At 43.7% G+C, this 24,362-nt stretch overlaps 1 protein-coding gene across 1 annotated transcript in view; it reads left to right on the top strand.

The window, feature by feature from the left end:
• Positions 1 to 658: 658 nt before the first annotated feature.
• WIF1 (WNT inhibitory factor 1) overlaps positions 659 to 24,362 on the top strand; it is a 41,952-nt gene continuing 18,248 nt past the window's right edge. The window contains exons 1-3 of the mRNA XM_042816006.1: positions 659 to 791; positions 878 to 1,017; positions 23,729 to 23,837. Of these exons, the coding sequence (XP_042671940.1) occupies positions 659 to 791; positions 878 to 1,017; positions 23,729 to 23,837 (382 nt within the window). The remainder of the gene's footprint in view (positions 792 to 877; positions 1,018 to 23,728; positions 23,838 to 24,362) is intronic.

The raw sequence follows: 24,362 nt of genomic DNA, 5'->3' as shown, positions 1-24,362 counted from the left end.
TCCGGTGCGGTGTCCTATTCTCCTGTGTGTGAGTTTGTGCAGTATGTACGCGTGCTGGAACAGGCTGCCCAGAGAGGTTGTGGATTCCCACTTTCCTCGGTGTTCAAGGCCAGGTTGGATGGGGCCCTGGGTAGCCTGGTCTAGTATTAAATGTGAAGGTTGGTGGCCCTGCATGTGGCGGGTAGTTGCATATTCATGATCCTTGAGGTCCCTTCCAACCCGGGTCATTCTGTGATTCCGGGATACTGCGATGCGTGCACGCCTTAGGGAAAGGTGTGTGTTTCTCGTGTGCTGAGCCGCGGGTCCTGTTAGCAGCTCAGCTAAAATAAAATAAAATAGAACAGAAGTAAGGACTCGGCCACAATCGTTTCCACACGTGTGAGTTGGCGCGGCTCCTGCCGGAGCGCCACGCGGGGATACTCGGGTTCATTCAGACTTTATCCATCCCGGCTGGCTTCAGCATTGAGAAAACAAGCAAACAAATAAACAAACAGAAAACTTTCTTAGGAAAGAATACAGACGGAGCGCTCCCGCGGGCGAGGTCCCCGCCCCGCCCCGCCCGTCCCCGCCCGCCCGCGGGTGGTGGCGCGCAGCGGCAGAGGCGGCGGAGCAGCGAGAGCCGGGGCCGGGAACGGGGCGGCAGCTGCGGGCGCGGAGCATGGCCGCGGCGGGGCGGCTGTGTGCGGCGCTGCTGTGCGGGGCGCTCAGCCTGTGCGGGGTGCGGGCCGCGGCGCGGCAGCCCGACACGCTCTACCTGTGGATCGACGCGCAGCAAGCCCGAGTCCTCATCGGTAAGTGGACGAGAGGGAGGAAAGGAGGGCGGTGGGGCTCCTGCAGCCGTGCCAGCGTCGCGCATCGCACCCTCTGCCCTCCGCAGGCTTCGAGGAGGACATCCTGATCGTGTCCGAGGGGAAGATGGCCCCGTTCACTCACGACTTCAGGAAAGCTCAGCAGAGGATGCCGGCCATCCCCGTCGGCATCCACGCCATGAACTTCAGCTGGCAAGCTACCGGACGGGTAGGTGCGGGCGAGAGCACCTCCGGCGAAGAGCCCGGGGCCGGGCGGTGCGGCCCGACGGGGCGCTGCGAAGGGGGAACGGCCTCGGAGCGGCTGTACCCGCGGGGCGGGTGTGGGCACCTTCCGTAGGCGTGCGGGCGCTCAGCGCGGGCCGTCCGCCGCTCTCCGCTCGCTCACGGTGCGCACCGAGCCGGGGGTGCCGGTAAGTAGAGGTAACCCTCAACGTGCCGGTTTTCGTCGCGAAACTGTGTGCTTAGAGCTGCGCATCTCCGTGCGGATTTTTTTTGTTGAAAAAGCGAGGGGCGCGCGATGTGTTTGCATGAGCGCACGCAGGTAGCTGGGCTGCTGGCAGCCTTCGTGTAAAGCTGGAATGTGAGCCTAGGTTAGCACGGGTACAGCAAATCTCATGGGTAAAATGATTGGTTTTTACAAGGCTGGACGCTGATGCTGTATTTTATTACATACCATGTATTAGAGCTGGGTAAAGATGAAACTGTGTGTATCTTCAAATAGTGACACCTGAATGTGCAATTCAGCCTATGGCGGCTTCACCAACATGGCTGTGTTTCTGGCTGTGTGAAAGAACCTCTCCTGGTGACAGACCAGAGACAGCTTGGCTCTGCCGTGCTGTGTGAGGCCGTTGGGGTTTGGTTGTCGGTTCTGGAAGTGCTTCACTCCATGTTGTAGAAAAGGAGGGGAGCACGGAGTGGCATCACTGAGGCTGAGGGAATTGCTTGAAGTTGTAGGAGCTCCGTCTGGCCATGCAGAAAGAACAAGTTTGCACCCCAGGGTCTGAAATTTACATCACAGAAATAATCTGTGCATTTCAGGATTATGTTTCCTGCTCTGTATTTTTCTCAGTCACGAGAAAAATACCTCTTTTTGAGAAGCAGGTTGAGATGTGAGGCTGACACCATTCCTCCTTTCCCTCCCCTCACTCTGTTCCCTATTGGGCCACCTGCAGACAGCCTGGGAGGGAGAGACATGGCACTGCCCTCACTGCAAAGTGTTGTGGGCTGAGAGACAGAGCAGAGATGTGTTCTCCTTCTGCAGCCCGTGGGGAGAAACCTCTTTGAGCTGTGGCAAAGCTGATCAACCAGCCCTCCTTCTCTCTGCTGAATTAAGGTGTTCACATGGGAACAAAGATAGTTAGCAAGCAAACATGTACATGGTTAAAGTAACATCACTGACAACTCCGTTCCTACAACAGCATGATGTCTTGTGGATATTTATGGATCTCAGAAATGTTAAAATTGAGAGACTTTGCATTGCAGAGTTTATAATCCCATTTTTACAAGTCCATTTGTGCATATATTTACTACAAACTTTTGCACTCCAGTCCTATGGCTGTGGGTGTTTAAAAACCTCTGCAGGTGAAGAGCAGGATTTCAGACTGAGCTAGGGAAGGAGCTCCAGCCTGCGAGTGTTTGAGGAGTTGGGTTAGAAAGGATGGACTTCACGCCCCAGAGAAATCACCTATTTTTGGCAGCACAAACCTGTTGGATTTTGCAGTCTCTTAGAGACATTCAAGTACAGTTGCCTGTTACCTGCAGTTCTCCTGATCCTCTGTGAAAAGCAGATCATCATTGTCCCCATGCCGCCTGAACCTGTACCTGATGAGAAGGGACAATAGAAAACACCAGTGTTTTTTCAGCCCATAGGGCAAAAGCATTCATCAGCATACCAGTTCTATGCATCTTAGTTGGAAAGTGCCCATAGCAGTGTTGCAAGTAGAACAGGATAGCAATTCCTTGTGGCAAAAAGAACATGATTTCTCCAGAATTTCCAGTATTTAGTAAAAAGAAGAAATGAGACCATAGGTGCTAACAGGTTTTATTTCTGTGTTGTTTAGTGTTTAAGTATAAAGGTACTTAGATGTTCCCCAGCATTCAGGAAAGTGCCACCTTACCCTGGTGGAACACTTCTGTGTGGGATCTGGGAGAGGATGGGAGAAAGAGAAGACAAGGTGAGAGGGCAGGAAGGGAAAGGAAAAGCAAAAGTAGAAGTAGTCTTTGACAGAATAAAGACATACAAGGTACCAAAGTACTACACTGCTTCCTGTAAAGCAGCCATTACCTAGCATACATTTATTTTCTATTTGGTAGAACTGAAACCCTTTCTTCTGAGAGTCATGTGTCTTGTGTCCTACTGACCTCTCAGTGCCATGGGAGATTTGAAGATATCTCTTTAGGGCTCCATGGCTTTTGGGGCTGGCAACAGTAGGTTACTCCAAAAGTAATGCCTCCTATTAAATTCTATAGAAATTACAACAAGTACAAAGAGCACAATAACACTGTTTGATAGAGCAAATTCTCAGCTTTGGAACATTGTTTTTCAGCATAGTCACCACCATTAGCTGTGCATTTTTGCCAGAGATGAGCAAGAGCCTACATGCCACGCTTGTAAAAATCAGCAGTGCTCCACTGTTGTTGTAGTCACTGCTGAAATGCACCACCCACTGCTTCACTGTGCTCACATCCACTGCTTGGTCTCCATGCACGTTCAGCAAATGTCAGTGAATGTCAGTGAGTGCCATTTTTTTCTGCATGGAAGAGTTCAGTGACACACCTTTGTTTCATCCACATTTCCATGTCAGACACCACTGTGTCAGAGTGCCCATCTGCTGCCATCTGTCACACAGCAACAACATGTAACAGGATATTGGTGGGAAGGTTCAGCCTCTACTGACATACCACCAACATCCACCTCTGATATAATGGGCCAACATAACAAAATAGGCATTTCTTTCAGAGTAGCCCTTGTATGCACTACGTCCTCTATCAATAGCCAGAGCCCTGTTGGGTCTGCAGATAGCAGACTTCTGAGTGCATATAGAAATCACAGAATGGCTTTGATTAGAAGGAACCTTAAAACCCACCCAGTTCCAACCCCTTGCCATGGTCAGTGTTGCCACCCACCAGCTCAGGCTGCCCAGAGCCCCATCCAACCTGTCCTCGTACACCACCAGGGATGGGGCATCCACAGCTTCTCTGTACAACCTGTGCCAGTGCCTCACTGCCCTCACAGTGATGAAAAAAAGCAATTATGTCTACGCCATGACCCAGTTCCCAGCTCTGATACCAACAATGCAGGGGCAGGTGGGTGGCAGCCAGCAGTGGCTGCTCTATCTGTGTGGGGCTGAACCCCTCCTGCCTCGTGTCCCTGCCTGCACCTGTGCAAAGCAGGTGTAAATGTCCTGTGGGCAGGTTGCACCCTCCTGCTCCTGGGGTAAATAGCAATGTAAATTGTAGGTTGGTAAATAATCCAACCCAGAGAGTGACAGTACTCCTCCGTCTTGCACTGCTGTATATGTCCATATTCCAGTTCAGAAACATATGCTGAATGTAACATGTTCAGGGCCAGATTCTGTACACTGAAGTGGAAAACCTGTATTATAAAGAGTTCAAGCTGTTTTCATTAGAAAATGTTTATCAAAGTAAATCATCAGTTGCCTTTAGTTCTGAGTTCATTTGTCCTAATTAAATACTAGGTGATATTAGGGAGAAATAAACCAACAAACAAGCAGAATGTGTCTCCAGATGCTGAATCCCTGTTTTTTCTGGTGAAGTCAAGATAAGCTGCAGGTTATGAGGAGCCAAGAATACCATAGAATGGGTTCGTTACCTTCTTATGCATTTTGTGTTTTCACATGTGAGCTACGTGGTGCTGGATGCATGCTTCTTGTGGTGGGGCAGCAGTGGTCCTGCCATCAGAGAGGAGGTATGCATGTGTCCACAAGGGATTGAGTGCCAAACAAATGCTTTCAGCCTGGGAGCACCTCTGGCCAACAAAGCACAGACATCAAGAGATAGGGGGAACCTGTCCCTGTGGGAAAGGCTGGGTCACTTTTGAGCAAAAAGTTACTGATAGCAATGAGCAAAGTGAAAAGATGCCCACCTCTTAGGGAGGGATGATAGATATCATCAGTATCTCTGGGGAGACCTCATTGTGGCCTTCCAGTACATGGAGGGAGCATATGAACAGGAGAGGGAACAGCTGTTTATGAGGGTGGATAGTGATAGGACAAGAGGGAATGGTTTTAAACTGAGACAGGGGAGGTTTAGTTTGGATATTAGGAGGAAGGTTTTCATCCAGAGGGTGGTGATGCAATGGAACAGGTTGCCCAAGGAGGTTGTGGATGCCCCATCCCTGGAGGCATTCAAGGCCAGGCTGAATGAGGCTCTGGGCAGCCTGGTCTGCTGGTTGGTGCACATAGCAGGGGGTTGAAGCTCAATGATCATTGTGGTCCTTTTCAATCCAGGCCATTCTATGATTCTATGAGTACATTCTTCAGCATTTCTGTATTTTGAAGTGGAGCGCAGGAAAGTTAGGAAATTCCAGCTCTTGAAGGCCAGGGCTGGTCTCAGCAATATGATCATCAACTCCAAGTAGCTCCATGGCATCTCTGAAATTACCTTATTTTACTGAGTCACAGCCTGACCATGAAGATCAGATGGAACCCCAACAATGCCAGGAGTTTTGTTTCCCTGTCCTAAGGAAAGCTAATAAACCGCAGATTCTAAGGCAGCAGTGTTACAAAACTTTGCTTCCTTCAAATATTATTATTTGCTTGGTAAACGAAAAGAAAACAAAGAATGGTGGATTTCAAAACATACATTTCTTCAAAGGAAGCTTTTTTCAGAGTGGCTGCCAAACTTTTCATAAAAATCTTATTCATACCCACTGATTCCAGTGATCCTTTTCAGCTTAGAAAATGTGTAATACTCACAATTCATTTATTTTCCTAATAAAAGTAGGGCTGTTCTGGAAATTGGGTCAAAGCAATCATGTAAACCTGCACTCCCGGGACTTACAGTAGTACCTTCACTGCGGTTTCATGTCACCAAACAGAGGAAATACTTTGTTTTCTGACCTCTGTACTAAAATTCCAATGTGGAATGTGAAGATGTTTACACACTGTGAGCATGATTTTCAGACAGGGGGCTCACGTACCGCGTGCAACGCTCCAAACCTTTAATATTTAGATTCTGTTCAGCTGTGGTATTTTGCATCTCAGTGTTGTAGACATGCCACCAGGGATCAAAGTAATGCTGTAGAGATCCCACTTCACTTAGCAAAGCAGGCATGTGCCAGCCATCTGTTGTATCTGTTGATAGAAAACAGCAGGAACGTTTCTCAGAGTTTTGCCAAGAAGTAAAAGGGGAATTTATTGCTCAGCAGAGATGAGTTACAAGGCACCTTGTCGTGTAAGTGACATCTGGTTTCCATAGTAATTTACATGCTATATGTGTAAACTACACAATTATTCTCTTTACGCAGCAGTCTAGTGCTGTGTTAAATAAACCATTCTTCAAGATTTTCATTGTTTGTCCTTTCTATAAATATTCTACTATATTTTTAACAAAAAAAAAGCTGAAGAAATAAATTTTTTTCACTACTTTTACAGTAGTTGTTGCAATGTACAACATAACAGTTGAAAGGCACTGGAACTAACAGGACACCCCAAGCTGCAAGGGTATAGTTGTGAAGTGGTTCGAATTTGTCTCCCCACGTTACTAACAGTTTTTTGGAAATTGTGTTTTCTGATCCACCCAAGGAGTCTTCTCTTACATTCTGCATACTTGTTTTGTACTTTTTAAAGAAACATTTTAGTTTTTAGACTATTTGAGCATTCCTCACAAAATGATACCACAAAGGCAACATCAAGATCAGCTTCCTCATGTTTTCTGGCTGATACTGCTCTCTCCTGGGTCATTCATTCATCACAGTCTTACAGAATGAACACAACGTGGAGTGGATGTTATCCACAACGTGATGACTAAGTTAATTTTTAGAAGGTTGTGTTTTGGGAAGTGGATGTCCAAAGCCATCCATCCTGTGGCTGGAAATATGGAAAGGAGTACAGGAAGAACCTTCAGCATGGAAACTGGAGGCAGGTTTAGGTGTAGGGTTTCGTACCTACCCTGCTGTGGCTTATCTGGGAGGAGGTGGACATGGAAACAAGCGCCCTGTGCAACTTTGTATGTGCTGTGTGAAACATTGCTTTTCTGTTTGCTTTGAATGCAATAATCTGTCCCAAGTGCCTCAAAGGCTTCCCAGTGCCCACCTGAGGTGTCCCAAACGCAGTCTTTTGTTTTACAGATCTCTCCATTCCTCTGCCTCTTTTTCTTTCCCTTCTCTGAATCTTCCCTAGTCAGATTTCTGTATCACCTTCATTTCTTTGAGGAAGGCTTCTCAGAGTTAAATTCAGTATTCAAGCCATGAGCACGCTAAGCTTGTAAAAGCATAGTAATGTTTACCATTTTGTTCTCTAGAGCATCCCTAAAAGATGCTCATAGTCCATTTCCCCTTTTGACCATACTGCCAAGGAATCAGCCATGATCATCAGGGCATTCCTTCCTGAGTAATACTAGTAGTTGATTTAAATTACCTCATTATGTTTCACATTTTCTTTCCCTCTGTGTGTCACTTCTTATTTATCAACACTGATTCTCACCTATGATCCTACCAACCTGCCATTGGATATCAAAATAACCTCTTCACAGACGGCTTTAGCTGTTGAGCTGCCTAATATTAGGAAACTTTGCCAACTCATAATAAATCCCCTCTTCTACAATTGTTATCAGTATTTTGACCAGTGCAGCTTTCTTGAAAATGCCTTAGTCAACTCTTTTCACTACAAGTGCTGATGACTCACGAAGCATTTCTAGAACTGGACGGCTGTCACCAGTTACAAACCCACCAGTGGACCTCCTTATCTCATGATACGTTCTGGGGGCTTTGGTCTGAGACACTGTAAGCACTCTAGAAACTCAGCTGGGCACCACCGACCAGGTCATCTCTATCTACTTGGTGAGCTCTGACAGGTGCCTGAAAATGCTTTGCTGTGTCTTCCCTGGATGTCGCTTTTAGCTCTGTGTCTGCTTTCCTTCAGGAGAGATTTCAGACTTAGCTTTCCAAGTCCTCATTGGAGCATTATGCAAAAATTGGCATGATTCCTGCCATGTTCCTCTGATACCAAGGCTGGTGGAGTTTTATCCCCACAGCTGGGATTTCTGCAGCATGGTATTGAGTACCTCAAAACCCTTGGGATACACCATCAGGTTCATGCATTTGGTTATTATTCCCCTCCTTCTCCCTTAACTCCAAGAAGCGTCAGTTTGAAACATCTCCTTAAGCTTCATAAAGCAAAGCTCTGATGTAGCAATTTAACACGCTTTTATTCGTAAATATATATGCAAAACATTTATTCAGCTTTTTTTTGTGCTTTCCTGTCTTTTTCTACACGTTTTCCACTCACTTGACAGCTGCCTGCTCTGAAGAATTTAATGAAAAATGTACTAACATTTTGACAACTTTCAAGAAAATCTACCACAAATCATTATTTATCTTGTTGCAGCTTTACATTTAGCTTGCTGAGTTTTGTTCTTTCTTTATCTCCTTTTTTTTTTTTTTCATTTTCATCCGCTTTCTAAAACATGGTATTTTACTTATGTTTTATTTTGCTGTTAAACCATATGAGTTTTCTGTTTAGTTCTTTGTTTGTTTGTTTCCTTTTTAAGGTTCAGGGAACTGTAACTGTTTATTTGCGGCCAAACTCCTTACTGCATCATAATGCAACCCAAACGTAGTGGAAAATTCAATCACCCAAAATGCACAGTGAAGAACAACAGCAATGTCAGTTGCACTGAAATTCTTGTTCTTTCCATAACAAAACATACAGTGTTCTTTGTAGTGAATGATGTGTATAAAGTTCAGTAGCTGTCTGGGGATATGGGAAGATAGTTTTATTGGTATTTCTGTTGTGTAAATAGCTTTTTTTTTTTTTTTTTTAATTGAAAGGTAGTTGAAGAAACACAAAATCAGTTGCATTTTGGAAAAGCTGCTGAGTATGTGGTAAAGTTCACATTTTTTCCCTGCTGTTTGGCTGACGGAAACTGACACTGGTTATAATAAACTGTGATTGCAATAAAATGCATGTAATACTGTAATGAAAGACTGGATCTTCTCATATAAAATGTTGTTCAGACCTATGCCCAAAAAGCATCTGGTCTATCTGTAACAATTTGAGCTGAGCCAATTGTGTAGAGCAGTTTCAGAGAGCGTGCATGCATTGAAGTCAGAGCATTTTCCCCATAGGTGGTATCCTGGCAGCTGGTCTGTGTGAACTGGCAGTCCTATGGGCATCTGGCTGTGACACTGGCCCTACAGATCTCTAATGAGAGCCGTTGGAGTGTAGAAGAACCTGCAGAAGATTAACTTCTTTCTTTACGCTTTTGTGAGAAGAGCAAAAATAGACAAAACCAGACGAGCCTTCAAAATTCTGTCAGGCATCCATACTTTGTGCCCCTCTGCTGGACTCCCTCCAGTATATCCATGCCTGTCTTTTACTGGATAGACCAGACTGGGACCCAGTGCTCCAGGAGCATCTCATCAAGACAGGACAGAGGAGAAGAATCACCCCCCAACTTGCTGGCAGTGTTCTTCCTAATTCAGCCCAGGAGGTGTTGGCCTTCTTTGCCACACTGATATGTTGTTGGCTCATGGTCATCTTGGTGTCCATCAGCACCCCCATCTCCTTCTACTATCTGTTTTGTAACTGGGGAGCCTCCAGTGCCTACTCATGCATGGGGTTGTTCCTCCTCTCATGCATTTTCTGTACTTTTACTGGATGAACTTCAGAAGGTTCCTGCCAGCCCATTTCTGCAGCCTGGTGAGATCTCTCTGAATGGAACGCAATCCTCCACCGTACCCTCCTGGTTATGTATCACCAGCAGACTTGCCGAGGACGTACTCTGTCACAACATCCTGGTTACTAATGAAGATGCTAAACAGTGTGAGAACTGGTGTGAACCTCTGAGGTATACCACTACTGACTGGTCTCCAGTTGAACTTCACGTTGTTAATCACAGCCCATTAAAATCTAGGCGAAGAGCAGCCCCCCTCACCATCCACTTAACATCAGTTCCACTTTCTCACTTTTTTTCTGTGAAGGCTTTGGAAGAAACTATTTTGAAAGTCTTGCTAAAGTCAAGATAAACTTCTCTCCTCTCACTGTTAACACAAAACAATCTGGGCTCTATCACAAATCCTAGACTGGCTTGTACAATCACAGCAGCAAACCAAAGTCTGACTCAGAAAATTGTTATAAATGTAGCAAAGACAGTAATCCTGTTGTATGGTGGCACTGAGAAGCCTTTATGGATCTGTGATACCTGAAATCCACCATAGTATTTGCTCATTCAAAGTCCATCCATAGGAGACCACTCAGCTGCACAGAAATGCTGAGGAGGAGTTGGCCTGACAAGTCTGTCTGACTTGGAGAAGAGAAACTTGTGGGATAGAAATGCCTTAGTAAAGGCTTACAGAGATTTGAGATGGATTTGTTTCAACCAAACAAGAAAAACCCTGATTTTTTATTTTTTTTTCCATCTATGTATCAAAGTGTGCTTTGTTTTGTAACCAGCCGATGGAATCCAGCTCCTTTGCCATACAAGGAGAAGTAGGCAATTACCTTCCAGCCGCTCCAGTACTTGCTGCCATCACTGCCAACTACCTCCATCAATAACTTGGAGACCAAACATTGCTTTCAGAACTGGTCCCGCAAATCCTCTGAAGTTACCCCTTAGTCTGGGTAAACAGCTAGCAAAACCCAACTGATGCTAAGGGAAATAAATATGCCTGACATCAAACCTGGCGATCTCTCAGCTTCAGGTTTTGGCCCAGCACCAGGGAAAACAAATTTCCCAAACAGCAGCTCACTAATGAGAAGACCTGTCACCAGCTCTGGGCACCCAAGCAGAGATCCCAGTAGCAGAGCAGCAGAGGCAGCCCTTGCAATGATGGCTGCTGTGGAGAGGCAGCAGATCTTAGGCCATCCTGGCCATCAGAACCAGTTCAGGGCTATCAATGCTGCCATTACAAACGTGGTTTTTTTCCTAAGAGCATGAGGAAGGCACGGTGAGATCACAACCTTTTGATGAGCAGGAGGAGATAGGCTCTACCAAAATATTATTTACTCACTCTGAACTTGTAAATGTGTGAATATTGATATAGTCAATGGGAATTTGAGACTAAAAACCACACAGGCAAATAATCACCTCCACTGAGCAGCTTCAGCACAACTACCACCTTCAGTCTGTTCCTTTAAACTTCAGTAAACACTGCTTTCATTTTTCCAGGTTTGAGCCTTAGCCAGTTCTCTTTCTTGCAGAGATTCTGGGAAATAAATTGAATTGCTGAAATACAGTCCATGGAGGGAGCAGGTTGAACCAAATTTATTTTTTCCCTATGAAGTCACACATACATTGAGTAGCTGCCAACAGCTCCATGTCTGAGAGACTCAAGGCAGGGACCCCTGTCTTTAGGGACAACAGACCTCTGGCATCTGTCCTAGAGGAGGGGGAGGCAAAATGCAGATGTCTGGTCCTGTAGTCACAAGCAAGAGATGACATTCACAGCCGTACTGAGTGCTAGGAAATACTTCACTTAGCTGGACACACTGATCATTATCTTGGTTGGTTTTTAAAATGTATTTATTTTGTGTGTTCTTTTTTCTCTTTTCTTTCATCTTTGCACTGGAAACTCTATTCAGATTGAATTGACCAAATGAGATTTCTGTATTGACAAGGGAGCACAGCTGAAAGTGTATGGCCCAACGCATTGCTATGACCCAGTGCATTGCTCCCATACAGCTGCAGTGTGCAGGCAGTGGGTATGGGTGGAAATGCTCACACCGTCCCTCTCCAGGCAGAAACCAGAGGCCCATCAGGAGCCACCACGGCTTTGCTCTTTTACTCAATGTAACAACAGCCTTCTTTTAATGGGACAAAATCTGCTCATTACTCTGCCCACTGATAAGAGCTCAGGTTTGGGTCATGCCAATGTGCATATTCTCTTTACTTAAAGGGCCCTTATAAACTGTGCTGTCAAACATTTGCAGTCAGGTGAACTTTATCGTTTGCATAGTCGGTGCCATGCTGCTGCTGTTCCTGTGATTTGCTTGTAGAGGAATTGAGACCTCACAGTGGAGTTGCAATGTTTAAAACATTTCTAAGTATTTAACTTGCTTATGTAAGAGCTTTATTCATCCAAAAGTGAGGTTTTCTCATCCTGTAAAGCATAATTAATTAGTATAAGTTCATTCAGTTAGGTTAATGGGAAAATATTTAACGAGATGAGGAATCCTAGAGTTTGCTGGCTGAGTACACAGTTACCTGGAGGCATAGAGTCTGAAGCTCTGCAAGTTCTCATGAAATCTGTTTCCCTACCTCTCCTCGTCCCCAGCAGCTCCAAGAGAAATTTCTGTCTCTGGCTTTTTAATTGTTCCCTGTTGCTGTCCACAAGGACACAGTAACTGCAGAAAGGTCTTTCTTTCCTTCTTGGCTTAGAGCAGGGATGGGGTATAGCCAGTCAAAGCCCCAGGCCAGTAGGCTCATGAGCAGTGGGAAGCAGAAAGTGAGTTTTGTGAATGATAGAAAGGGACAACCATTACCCTTCTGTGAAAGTGGTAGGACACATTCACAGGACATTTTGTTTTAAATGCACAAGTACTACTGTGATGATAGTCAAGCAGCAAAGAGATGTTTAGGTGAAGCTTGCTTTCATCTCTGATTACAGACACAAAGATAAGCTGGAAAGATCAAGTAATGTTGTGCCTACATTAGTTCCTATGAAAAAATCCAAGTGACATTTCTGGTAAGCACAAGATGAGCTGCTAACACTCAGTGCATAGAAAATATTTGAAGATATTCCTTTGTAAAAGGAAAAAGCCTTGGATTAAAGTGTGCACGAACTACCCATTGAAAATCCAGTTATTGACTAAACATGTCTTTCAGTATAACATGGAAAATGCGCCTTCTTGTTGAAGTGCATTGTTCACGTGTTGTCTTTTAAAGTATACTAATAGCCTACAAATAATTTAGCCTTTTCCCATAAACGGGTTTGTACTGATTTAAAAATCTGCTTGTGGAAATGAGGATGGGTATTTGCATATGATCAGTGTGGTTCGGGTTTGAGAGTTTTCTTCCATATACAGTTCCCTAAAAACCTCTCTGACAACTCTTGTGGGTCAGCAAACTGTGGCATTCCCCTTTCTGCCACCTCTAACTCATAGCCCCTCTGTCAGCTAGGCACAACTGAAAGGTACAGCAACAAGCTCTTAAATTAAGGCAGTTGGTCTTTATGGACAAATATATTTCCCCCAGATCTCTGTGTATCCTGGACTGTACAGCTCACAGCTGCATGCCTTGCTGCGTGTCAGCATCCTGATGTCCCCGGCTGACGGAATGAGCCACATTTCCAAAGGCTGCCCAGCCTTTGCCGGCAGATCCGCATGAGGGAGCCTCTATGCTGCGCGCACCGCCCGAGGCTCTGTGCCGACGCAGCATCATCTTCAGCTGAGAGAGATCACAGCCTGTGCCATCATGAAAGCCTCTGGTTCAGCACACCTGGCAGCTGACATACCCTCGTGATCACCTGGTCCAGCATGGACCACTCTGTTCCACTCTGTTCTCCAACAACTCAATCTGATTGTCACTTTGCTGAGGGGTGTGCTGTGTTCCACACAGAGTACAGCTCCAAGACCACATTTTGGGAACACCTTTGGAATCTAGTGCTGCTACTCCAAAGAACCCTGTTAATAAGCACTGCCTTAAATTTAGATAAACGTGAGTCAACTCAAACTGTTCCCAGTGTACAACCTCAGTGAACAGCAACAAGTTCATATTTCTGAAGGCAGAATCATATGCATGGATTGTTCATCTTTTTGTCGTACCTCAATACCGCTGGGAAGTGTGCAGGTCTTTTCTGTGCATGTTCTGTTGATTTCAGCACTGGATTGGAGAAACCTTCTAGCTCATGGTTCTCAGCTTTGATTCTCTCACTTTCTAGGATTATGAAATCTGAGTTTTGATAAGAACATTTGATAAGGGAACATTTTGCCTCCCTTCCAGTGTGGTTCCACTGTGGTTTCAGCCATGCCATCAGCTGACAACTTTTTTTTCCCATCCCATCCCATCCCATCCCATCCCATCCCATCCCATCCCATGCCACGCCACGCCACGCCACGCCATGCCATGCCATGCCATGCCATGCCATGCCATGCCATCCCATCCCATCCCATCCCATCCCATCCCATCCCATCCCATCCCATCCCAACCCATTCTTCTCATGCCAGCCCAAATGTGGCTACTCAGGAAGGAAGTTGGTCTGGCTGAAGACTAACCTTACAAAAAGAAGTGATTGATTGTCACCTTGTCCATCTTCGGCAGCTCAGCCCACGGTCAAATGTGAGGTGGGCAGGGCCACAGCAACATAGTACAGATTTGGAGAACAGATCTCACAGCTCAACATCATTTGCAGCACATTGTTCTACCCTGGTGTTCCTGAAAGCACTTGGACCACACTCAGCCCAGAGCCTCCCACTTCATTTAGTCCATTAAGGCTGTCCGGGGGGATCTGGAGAGCCTCCAACAGCCTCTGACTCTGGCAGAAGTGATGGTCTGTCAGGATATCAGGGAGCAACAAAAGTTACTGAGTGACAAAAAGGACAGTTTGCCTCAGCCTGCAGCAGCAGACCAGATTCACCATAACTGTCTGCCAAGGAATGAGCTGCAGCTCTCAATCTCAAGGAAACTCTTCAATCCCAGATGCAGGGAGTTACCTCAAAGCAAAGTACAGATTTCTGATGCCACTGAATTCCCTTTGGTTTTTCAGCTGAACTGTCCCAATAGCTTTTTCTCTAACAAAAAACAGGGCTGGGGCCTCTGCAAAGCATTCTTCCAGTGAGCTCCCAGCTGCTGGCCCTCTCTGTCAGGATTTATGCTGCTTTTATAGGTCACATCATTCAGAGTGAGAACACCTAGTAGGATGTTGCTTTCACAAAATGAACATCATGTGCTTTGGAGTAGGGATCATTCCTTCAAGTTTATGTGAAGGGTTTGTCCAGGAGCTCAACTTCATTCCAACTGATATCACTCCTCCCAGTTTTTTTATATTCCTCAAGTGAAGGACTGCCCTGATCATGGCAGCCCTGCCTTCAGCTGGGAGCTGTACAGACACAGACTCTGCCTATGTAATAGTTGTAAAGACAGAAAAGTTGTGTGCAGAAATGTTCAGCTTCTGACCAGAAACTGGGGTAAGACAATACTTCCTGCCTTATGGTGAAGGTAAGCTCATCTTGCATTGATGAACTCCAAGTGTGATTATAGAGGCTGTAACTATATGAGGGCCTGTGTGGTAACTGGAAATATTACACTAATGTATGTCCACAGACTGAGGTCTTATCTCAATAAGCAAATCATTTTGATCTCAGGTACACAGCAAATGGATGTCAGGGGAAAATTCTTCACAGAGAGTGGTGAGGTGCTGGCACAGACAGCCCAGCAAGGTTGTGGATGCTCCATCCCTGGAGGTGTTCAAGACCAGGTTGGATGGGGCCCTGGGCAGCCTGGTCTGGTACCAGATCTGGAGGTTGGTGGCCCTGCCTGAGGCAGGGGGTTGGAACTTGATGATCGTTGGGGTCCCTTCCAACCCAAGCCATTCTGTGATCCTATGAAACACACGTGGGATTTCATTTGTTTGTTTTTCATATATTGATTGTTTAAATATTTAATTTAGTTCTTTGATGGTAGTATCTAGAATTTGCTTTGGTGAATAAGAGCAAAATGAATATTCACAAAGAGGCATTTAAAACCCATGCCGAAGACATTAAAAGAGGAGTGTCAGGGAAGTATTTCTAACAACCAGTCTGAAAAGAGCTGTTTTTTTTTTTTCAAAACATATTCACTCTAACTTTTACACACTTGCTTGGAATACAAGCGAAGGCCATTATCTACTGAGCAGTCAACGAAGAAAGCCTCACTTACAGAGGTGCTGAAAGCTTCGTTTCTCTGAGACTCATGCAAGTGGAAGCATCACCCCTGAGACCTTGGAAGGACTCCAGTCTGACAGAAGCTGCTGTGAGATTTCATAATTTTCAAGACAGATCATTGCTTATGTTTTGGAAAGAGATACTTACGATACAGGAGTGCCAGTTAAAGCCAAGACTGAAACACATGGACTCAATAAAGGTCCAATTACGTGACCTTTGCTGTTTGCCACGCTTTTAACTTGTGTAAGTTATTGATTACACTTTCATGAGATCATAATCAGAAGATTGTTCTTTGGTAATGGTGTGCCAGAGGAGCTTTATCCTCCACTTCAAAGCTGTCCTGGGAGGCTTAAGAACAAAGAGTTGGGAGTTTGAAGCCTGGCCAGAATGAATCTGTGTGCATTATCCATGTTTACCACTGTGCAAGGGGTGGATTAGCCTATTCTCCAACTGTGAACTTTCTCTCATCACATCGGGTGAGCCACCATCTCTAAGGTTTACATTTGTGCTTTTAGAAAAGATTCTGTTTAATTAAATGTAGCATTTGCTCAGATCTCCATCAAAACTAGTCTAAATTGTTACTTGTTAGTGCAATCATTTCCCTAATTGTTGAGGTTTTATTGAAATTATTTTACATTATCTGAAAGGAATGAGGCTAATTTATTAGTTACAAATAAATCTATCTAGAGTTTGAAACTGCAAACTCTCTGTAATCTATGTAGAAATGCAGCCCCAGGACCAGCCAGCCCAAGTTCTCATTTATCTTTCAAGCTGTGGGAGGGAAGAAAATAACCTCACAGTTTATTCTCAGTGTAGATAGTGCTGTGCAGATGTGTCACAGGTTTAAACAGCAGGCTTGTACAGATAGCATGTACAGATATACATACATACATATATGCTTCACTTTTTTTTTCCTCAAAGGAGCAGCAAAAATTTCCTAATTTCCCCCTTTTTCATTAGCACTAGGAAATTGGCATTTTGAATATCTCTGGTCATAAAATCCCTTATAGGTACAGCACTGATCTTTTGCCTGGTGACTAAAGAATGAATTAGCCCTTATTATGCCAAAGGAAGAAATAACTTTTCATAAGAAGAATTATTACAGATTCTCTGGATTCTGGAGCAATGTGTGTCCTCAAGCATTTGAACGCGATGCAGGGTTATGCATCTTCTGTTTTTTAAATCTGAGCTCTAATTACTAATTCTTCTTTCTGTGCACTGCTAGCTTCTCTCCCCCAGTGAAGAGAGATTTTATTTTCATCCATAAGATATGGTAGGAAACAATTTGAAGGGCATATGTATGCATTCCAGCCTGGTTCATGCTGTTCATTCCTTGCTAAAGACTTTCAAGATGCAGTTAGCTGTACATATTCATCAAAACCACAGCCTTTGTCTCTTTTAATTGTTTAGAAAGTAAGTAGAGAAGCAGGAGTAAGATGTTTTAAAAGATTGAAAGAGAAAACCAAAGATGTTCTCATTTGCTTCTGAGTAAAGCAAGATGGAGGAGGAGTAAGACGTGATCTTCCTGCAGCTGTCAGTGACTTTGTTTTTTAAGATCTACATTCTACATGCCTTTGCAGCAACTTACTTGTACTTACCTGGGAATTGCTTGGAATTGAATCTGTTTGTCCACGTGCTGCTTTCTGAGATGCCATCCCTGGGGAGCATGATCCTGCACTCCAAACCTCAGCCCCTTGCTGATCCTGCATCAGTGGGTTGGCTCCCACCTGCACCAATTCTGTATTTCATTAGCAGACTAGCAATGGATTGACAGACAGAAATATGATTGGGTGGTCCTGGACTCAGTGATCCTTGTGGGGCCCTTCAACTCAGGATATCCTATTCTATGATTCTGGGATGGGAGTAATTGCCATTTCTTTGGCAACGTGTCTCAGGCAGCCTGCTTTTGCTGCATGATAAGATGAGTTTCAAAGTTAATGACCTCCTGAGGTATTTGGGCTTTTTCTTTTTCACTGGTGTCCCTCTAGAAACCCACCCTTTCTACCAAGTCAAATTCCAGTCTCAGGTGGGTTTTCAATGAGCTCTTCACATGCTAGAGAACTTCCAGAGCTCAGAGTGTAACAAGAGGAAGTATCAGCTCAGAATGACCAAGTACTCTCCCATTTTCCATATCGTCCGAAGACTAGACAACTGCCAGAAGCCTAATTGCTAAACATAATCTCAATCTGTTACTTTGTTGCCTCACTTCATATTACTTCACTTCTTCTGAAATTCTTGCCTCATTTTTTGGAGGACCGGCTAATACGTTTTGCAAAGATTTCTGTCAATCTCTTCTGTGCAGAGTAATCTTGAAACCCCATGATGCCATCTTCCAAACTTTGGAGCTCCTTTTGGTAATGATCAGGTAACATTTATTTCCCAGCTTTCTAAATCATTCTATTGAAGGGTCTGATCTGCCATCCACAATGATGTGCCACAGAAGACATTAAGCATCACTTCAATATTCCATAGACAAAATCAGAGAGGTTTTAGAATCATAGTATAACAGAGGTTGGAAAAGACCTCTAAGATCATCTGGTCTAACTGTCTATCTACCACCAATATTGACCACTAAACCATGTCCCTAAGTACTGCATCTACCCTTTCCTTAAACAGCTTCGGTGATGGTGACTCCACTAATTTTGAACCATTCTTCTTACGAAATATAAAACCATTACAACCACAAGTGATTGTTGTTGCAAGTTGCATGTAGGGGTTCACTCCATTGTTAAAAAAGTCTTTGTCCTCATGCACAGACTTTCCTCAGTTGTCCAGTTTTATTAACATGAATAAAGACAGTGTAAGAGACTCTGCAGAGCTGTGCATTTCAGTACATCAGTGTGTAATTAACACTGTAACACGCTGTACTTTTCTTTGAGATATTACATTGAATTCTAATTTGGGTACTTCTTTAGAAAAACAAAGCCGTCTCTATTTTTCCTTTTGTGTGTGTGTGTGTGTATCTCTCTTTTTGTTAATCCTACTGCTTCAGTTCCACCTTCCAGGAGGGGACAAGCAGGTAAAGTCAAGCTGCCTCCTCTGGCAGAAAAACAAAACCTTGTAAGCAGACAGTTTATTTGCTGTCTAAGGAGGATCATTATGTTGTTCATTACAGCAGTGTCTAGACTGCACTGCAATAACAAAATGTGCTGCTGACATACTCATAACTGTGGCCAAACTCCTTCAATAGCCCCATATGCACAGTACAGCTAGAGCCTCTCCTCGGCTGAAATTCATCTCATTTGCTTCATGTTTCATCTTGGAACACAGAAGATGCACTTCTCTGACCTAATGCAGTTGCTATCTTGGAGATGCAATGGTCCATGCTGTAAACACCTAGCAAACTCATACATTGCCTCACTTTGCTATTTTGTATATGGCATACGCAGCTGTGAGCATCTGCTATGTATAATGCATGCTAGAATCTTCTAAGATGTGCATAGTCAGAAATATCTATGGATCTGGGATAAGAAGGAACTTCTTTTGATGAGTTTCTTCTCTGAAATGAAGAAAATAGGCATTAGGGCATGTTTGCAATTTAATTGACAGCAGAATGGAATGCCAGCAACAATCTCTTTAAAATAATGAGAAGGAAGTATGGTTCATTTCTTACCTCTACTTGCAAAGCTAACACACCTTTTATTTTCCTTGTTTGAAAGGCTGCAGATTTCATTAGGTTCTTGAGCTGAGACATACAGCAGTTTAAGCTACTCTGCTTCACTTTAATGTATAACCATTACTTCTAATCCTCCAGCTTTCATGTAAAATGAAGAAAACATAAAGCACATTCCTGCAAATGCTTTGATTAAATATGAAACAAAAACAAAGTAGGCACAACATGGCATTTAAGTGATGAGAAAATTATAATGCAGTAGATCTTGCCCTGAAGAAATGAGTTCTGTAGGAATTTAAAGTGTAAAACCAAAGTGCCGACAGATGTTCACTACAGTACTTGTTAGAGGGCTTCATTATTTTTATTACCTTTTAGATTCCTCTGATTTAAAGAAAGCGTCCACTGAAAGTCCATAAAAGTTAATCCTGACTTTGGAATTATTTGCCTAAAATGAAATTTCCTCCCTTTGCTGAGGGTTTTGCCCACATGGGGAGTGGTTGTGGGGTGGCCATGTGGGGCTCCTGCTTCTGGAGGCACCAAGTCACCAGACGGCACACGTAGGGTCTGCAGAGCACTTCCCTCCCTTTCTAGGGGTCCCCATACAAAGTGTTCACACATAGGGAAGAAGTATACTTCCTCGGGTGCGTGCTGAAGCCAAAATCTCTTCCACTCGTGTCAAAGATCAACCCTTTATTGGAAACCCAGTTTCCTCTATCACCTCTTTTAACCATTTCTTTATGGTTTAGCCTCAGTACCCGATTTTGTCCCTCAAATGCCAGACAGTACATAGACAGGCTTCAGACGCAAAGTCACGAGAATGTTTCTATGAAGGAAAACGGATTCTAGATTGTGGTTCTTTTCCCATTATCTCTCAGCAATATCCAAGGGAGTTTTGTTTGCACTACCAGGTCACTCACAATGACCGCTAACAGTATGAATTGTGGTAGTCACTATACAATACCCAAATGTCCAGATTTTAATTGCACAGGCCTATCTCTTCAATTAAACATCATGATTAAATTTCATGCTATGCTGAAGCATGGTAAATATTTACTGAGGATGTGTTGTTTGCTTTTCAGTCATGCTGATTAATGCAGGTTAATTGGCAATCAACTCAAATTACACCAGGACAATACTGGAGACTGGATATGGAGATTGTGTCAAGACAGATTGCTTCAAAACTGGTAGGATTTATGGCAGACAAACCTCGCATTGACAGATTTGAGGAGCTGAACTACTCTCCTTCATTGTGCAGCCTCTCTAGACTGATTTTGTGTAGTATTTTTTAACTTAAAATTTGACCAAACTAGTCCAGCAAATGTGATTTGCAAATGCACTCTGTAGCACATGGTTTCATAACTTCAAAATCATGCTAGCTGGGTCTACTTGCAGTGTTCCGTAATTTTTTTGATAACACCATGCCAAGAAGGTCAGATTTTGTAAACTAAGCAGATGCACAGAAAGAGAGCAGGTATGTTTCCCTAATTCAGACTGGTTTTCCTACTGAGAAGCCCATTGCTTGTGCAACATCTCTTCCCATCTTTTTAGTGTGTGAGCAGGACTTACCTCCGGCCTTGGGCGTTAATCTCTGCTGCACCTCTGTCCTGGTTAGAAGAATTCCTTCCCTGAAAGGCAGTAATGGTTGTGACTCATGGCACAATTGGTTGCCTTTCCCACTCCTAACTTTCTTTTTGTCTTTGTCCTTAGGCATCATTTAATTACAGAAAATAAAATTCCAGTCCATTCTTTACACATCAGGGCTTTGGCTCACAAATTGACCTGCTACAGCAGCATGGCTAGAATGAAAATATGGGAACAGAGCTATTTGGTTTAGTTACCAGTTGTTGTTTACTAGAATAGTAAGAACATAATGTTTTAATATCCCAGCCCATTATGACCTGGTTTAGATACAACCAAACATCAAAGCTAACCAATGAGAAACAGACAGTGCAGCACTGACTCAGTCACTGTAGTATTCCATAGATGTGTGGAGACATATAATTATTTTTCTGAACCAAAGTTTTATTTGAAAACAAAAATGTTCACAATCTAAGACTTTATGGCTTGTTTTCATATTTTGGCATGGTGTATTGTATTGGAAAAAAATTCTTTAATTAAAAGCAGCCTTTTGAATGACTTCAATTTTCATCTCCTATTTTACTGCTTCTCTCCATGTCCCGTCTCCCTCCCACATATGCTTCACGTGTTTAAGCCACCCTCAACAACTTCCACGGCTTCCTTCTCTGCTGTTGTTTGGTGAAGCCTCCTCTGAGGCTTCCATGCCTACATAATAACCTTCGGGCAGAGCACAGCCCCCACAAGCTGGGGTCACTTTGCTGTCTCCACAGAGTAAGTGGACGTGCTGCCAGGCCTGATGAGGAATTCCACAACAACCTTTCTATCCATTTTTGGAAAGCCTTGCTGGTGGCACCAGGAGCTCTAGGGCTCTGGTCTCTCACGTGCTGTTAGAGCTTCTGCTCAAGTTAGTACTGAATCACAGAAAGGCTCAGGCTGATCTGAAATGAGATCTTGAGACCAAGCAGCTTGTCCCCCTGCTCAAGCTGCCTAGAGCAGGATACCCAGGACCAGATCAGTTGGGTTTCAGATATCTCCACAGAGAGTCTCTACAGCCTGTCTGAGAAACATGACAGTGTTCAATCACCCTAAGGTAACACAAAATGTTTCCTGATGTTCAAATGAGCCCATTGCCTGCTGTCCCAACACTGAGCACCACTGAGAAGAACCTGCTTCCATCTGTACTGCTGTGGATGGATAAGATCCACCTGATCTTTCTCCTCCCCAGGCTGAATGGTCCCAGATCTCTCAGCCTCTTCCATACATCAGGTGCTCCAGACTCTTAATTATCTTTGGGGCTGTTCACTGGTCTCATGACAGTAAGACAGGAAAACTGGTTATGAGAGAAAAATTACAATCTTCTAGCTAAGGACATTGACTGCCATCTTGCAGACATGAACTAACCGCCATTTATTAGCTCAAAGTTCTCATAGAACTTTAGCTTTAATCTCTCTTTGCAATTGTAGCTAAAAAGCAGGCTTAACAATACCATATGCTGTCAATGAGTTGCTGTATGAGAATGTATTTTTACCTCTGCCCATTCTAAGGCCTCAACTGCTTTTCTGTGAGCAGCAGATAAAATTACTTTTCCATGTTTCAGGGTAAATGAGAAGCCAGACTTTAGGGAAATGGTTCATTTCCTCTTGCTCAGTGCACCTGCAGCTGTACCTTAGGAGTGCCCATGTCCATTAACAGCAGTGGCTTGCTGAGATGCATGTATCTCAGATGTACGTGGTGTGTGAATCTATGTATGCTGCAGGCACATGGCATTAGACAAGAGGATTCCTACTTTGCATCAAATATGAAGAAATGCTGAGCAGATGACTCAACAGAGAGGCTGAGCTTCCATGGAAGGAAGTAGCAAGGGCTACAATTTGTTCAATTGCACAGGTGCCTATAGGTATATATATATATATATATATATATATATATATATATATATGAAGGTGGTGGGAAGTAGCTTTCCATCATGCCAACACCTTTTGGGGATAGCCAAAAGAAATCACGTATGTTAGGTTTAATATTGAGTGACACACAGGCTGCTCTGTGGGAGAGATCTCAGCTCCACCCCTGGAACAACTCAAAGAGCTGAGACTGAACCAGGCAGTGTTTGTAGCTGTAAGCAACGTGTGTGTCCCAGCATGGCACTCCTGTAACATTGCATTCATCGCTGTTCCCCCAGAGCAATGCACTGTGCTGTGCAGATCCTCAAAAGGCAAGTTTGGATATTCTCACGCCACAGTTGCATCATGCTTGTGGACTTTAAGGTGTGTTCATGGTGCAGGCAAATTTTCCAGGCTCGCCAGTCAATTCTGCCCAGAATAGCAGCTATAAAAATTAGTCCACTGTTCATAATTTTTTTTCATGGTCAGATAAAAAGTGCAGGCTGTAAAAAACATATTCTCTATATAACCTCAGTTCACTGTATGCATGAGTTTTTTTCTTCCTATTATACAAATATGATGTTTACTGTATGGTCACCTACCATTCCTGAAATAAGAAGAAATTATCCCAAAATTATGCTTAGGTAAGTAAGTGATCAGAGAAGTAATGGAAATTAATCCAGTGAACGGCATAATAAAAAGCAGTAATTTTTTGCTGTAGCTTATACTAAATAGTTTGCTTACATTACAATTGTTTACATGAATGCAGTTAAAATACATAGCAATTTCTGATGTATTTTGTCATAGGCTGAGTACTTCTATGAATTCCTGTCCTTGCGCTCTTTGGATAAAGGCATCATGGCTGATCCAACTGTAAATATACCTCTGCTTGGAATGGTTCCTCATAAACCATCAGGTTTGTGCTGTTAATGTTAAATTGAGTTTCTTTGCAAAACATCCCACATCCAGCAATATGTCTTGAATTGCAGTTTTGAACCTTATCACTAAAGAAATGCTTGCATGGCACTTAACACTGAATGGTTTGTGAGTGCCTTGCCTGACAAGAGCAGTGTATTTTGTCTGAGCCAAGTCACATGAAGCTTTTATCTGTAGAGAAATCAGCAGAAAATTTTGCAGAATTGTTGCATAACATTCATGTACATAAAACTGTATTTTTGGTTAAGTTGTGCAACTATTGGAGAACAACATCTTTGATTGCCGTAAGGAATAGTTATCCAATTATTCTGTTTCTCATAGGCTTCAGTTTGCAGGAATTTTACTTTAAGTTGGCGTCAGCTGCTGTTTTCAGGCATTCAGACTCAAAAACACAAGCTTTGGTTTAGGATCTTATCGTTTACTGTTTTCCCCTGGCTGTGCACTCTCAGCTATCCACTGCAGCTTACTCCTCTCCTCTCCTCTCCTCTCCTCTCCTCTCCTCTCC

The sequence above is a fragment of the Centrocercus urophasianus genome, unplaced genomic scaffold (genome assembly GCF_019232065.1).
Source record: "Centrocercus urophasianus isolate 14NV4802_14NV808 unplaced genomic scaffold, USGS_Curo_1.0 seq_15, whole genome shotgun sequence".
Taxonomy (NCBI): domain Eukaryota; kingdom Metazoa; phylum Chordata; class Aves; order Galliformes; family Phasianidae; genus Centrocercus; species Centrocercus urophasianus.
This window is presented reverse-complemented; position numbering and strand designations above follow the sequence as displayed.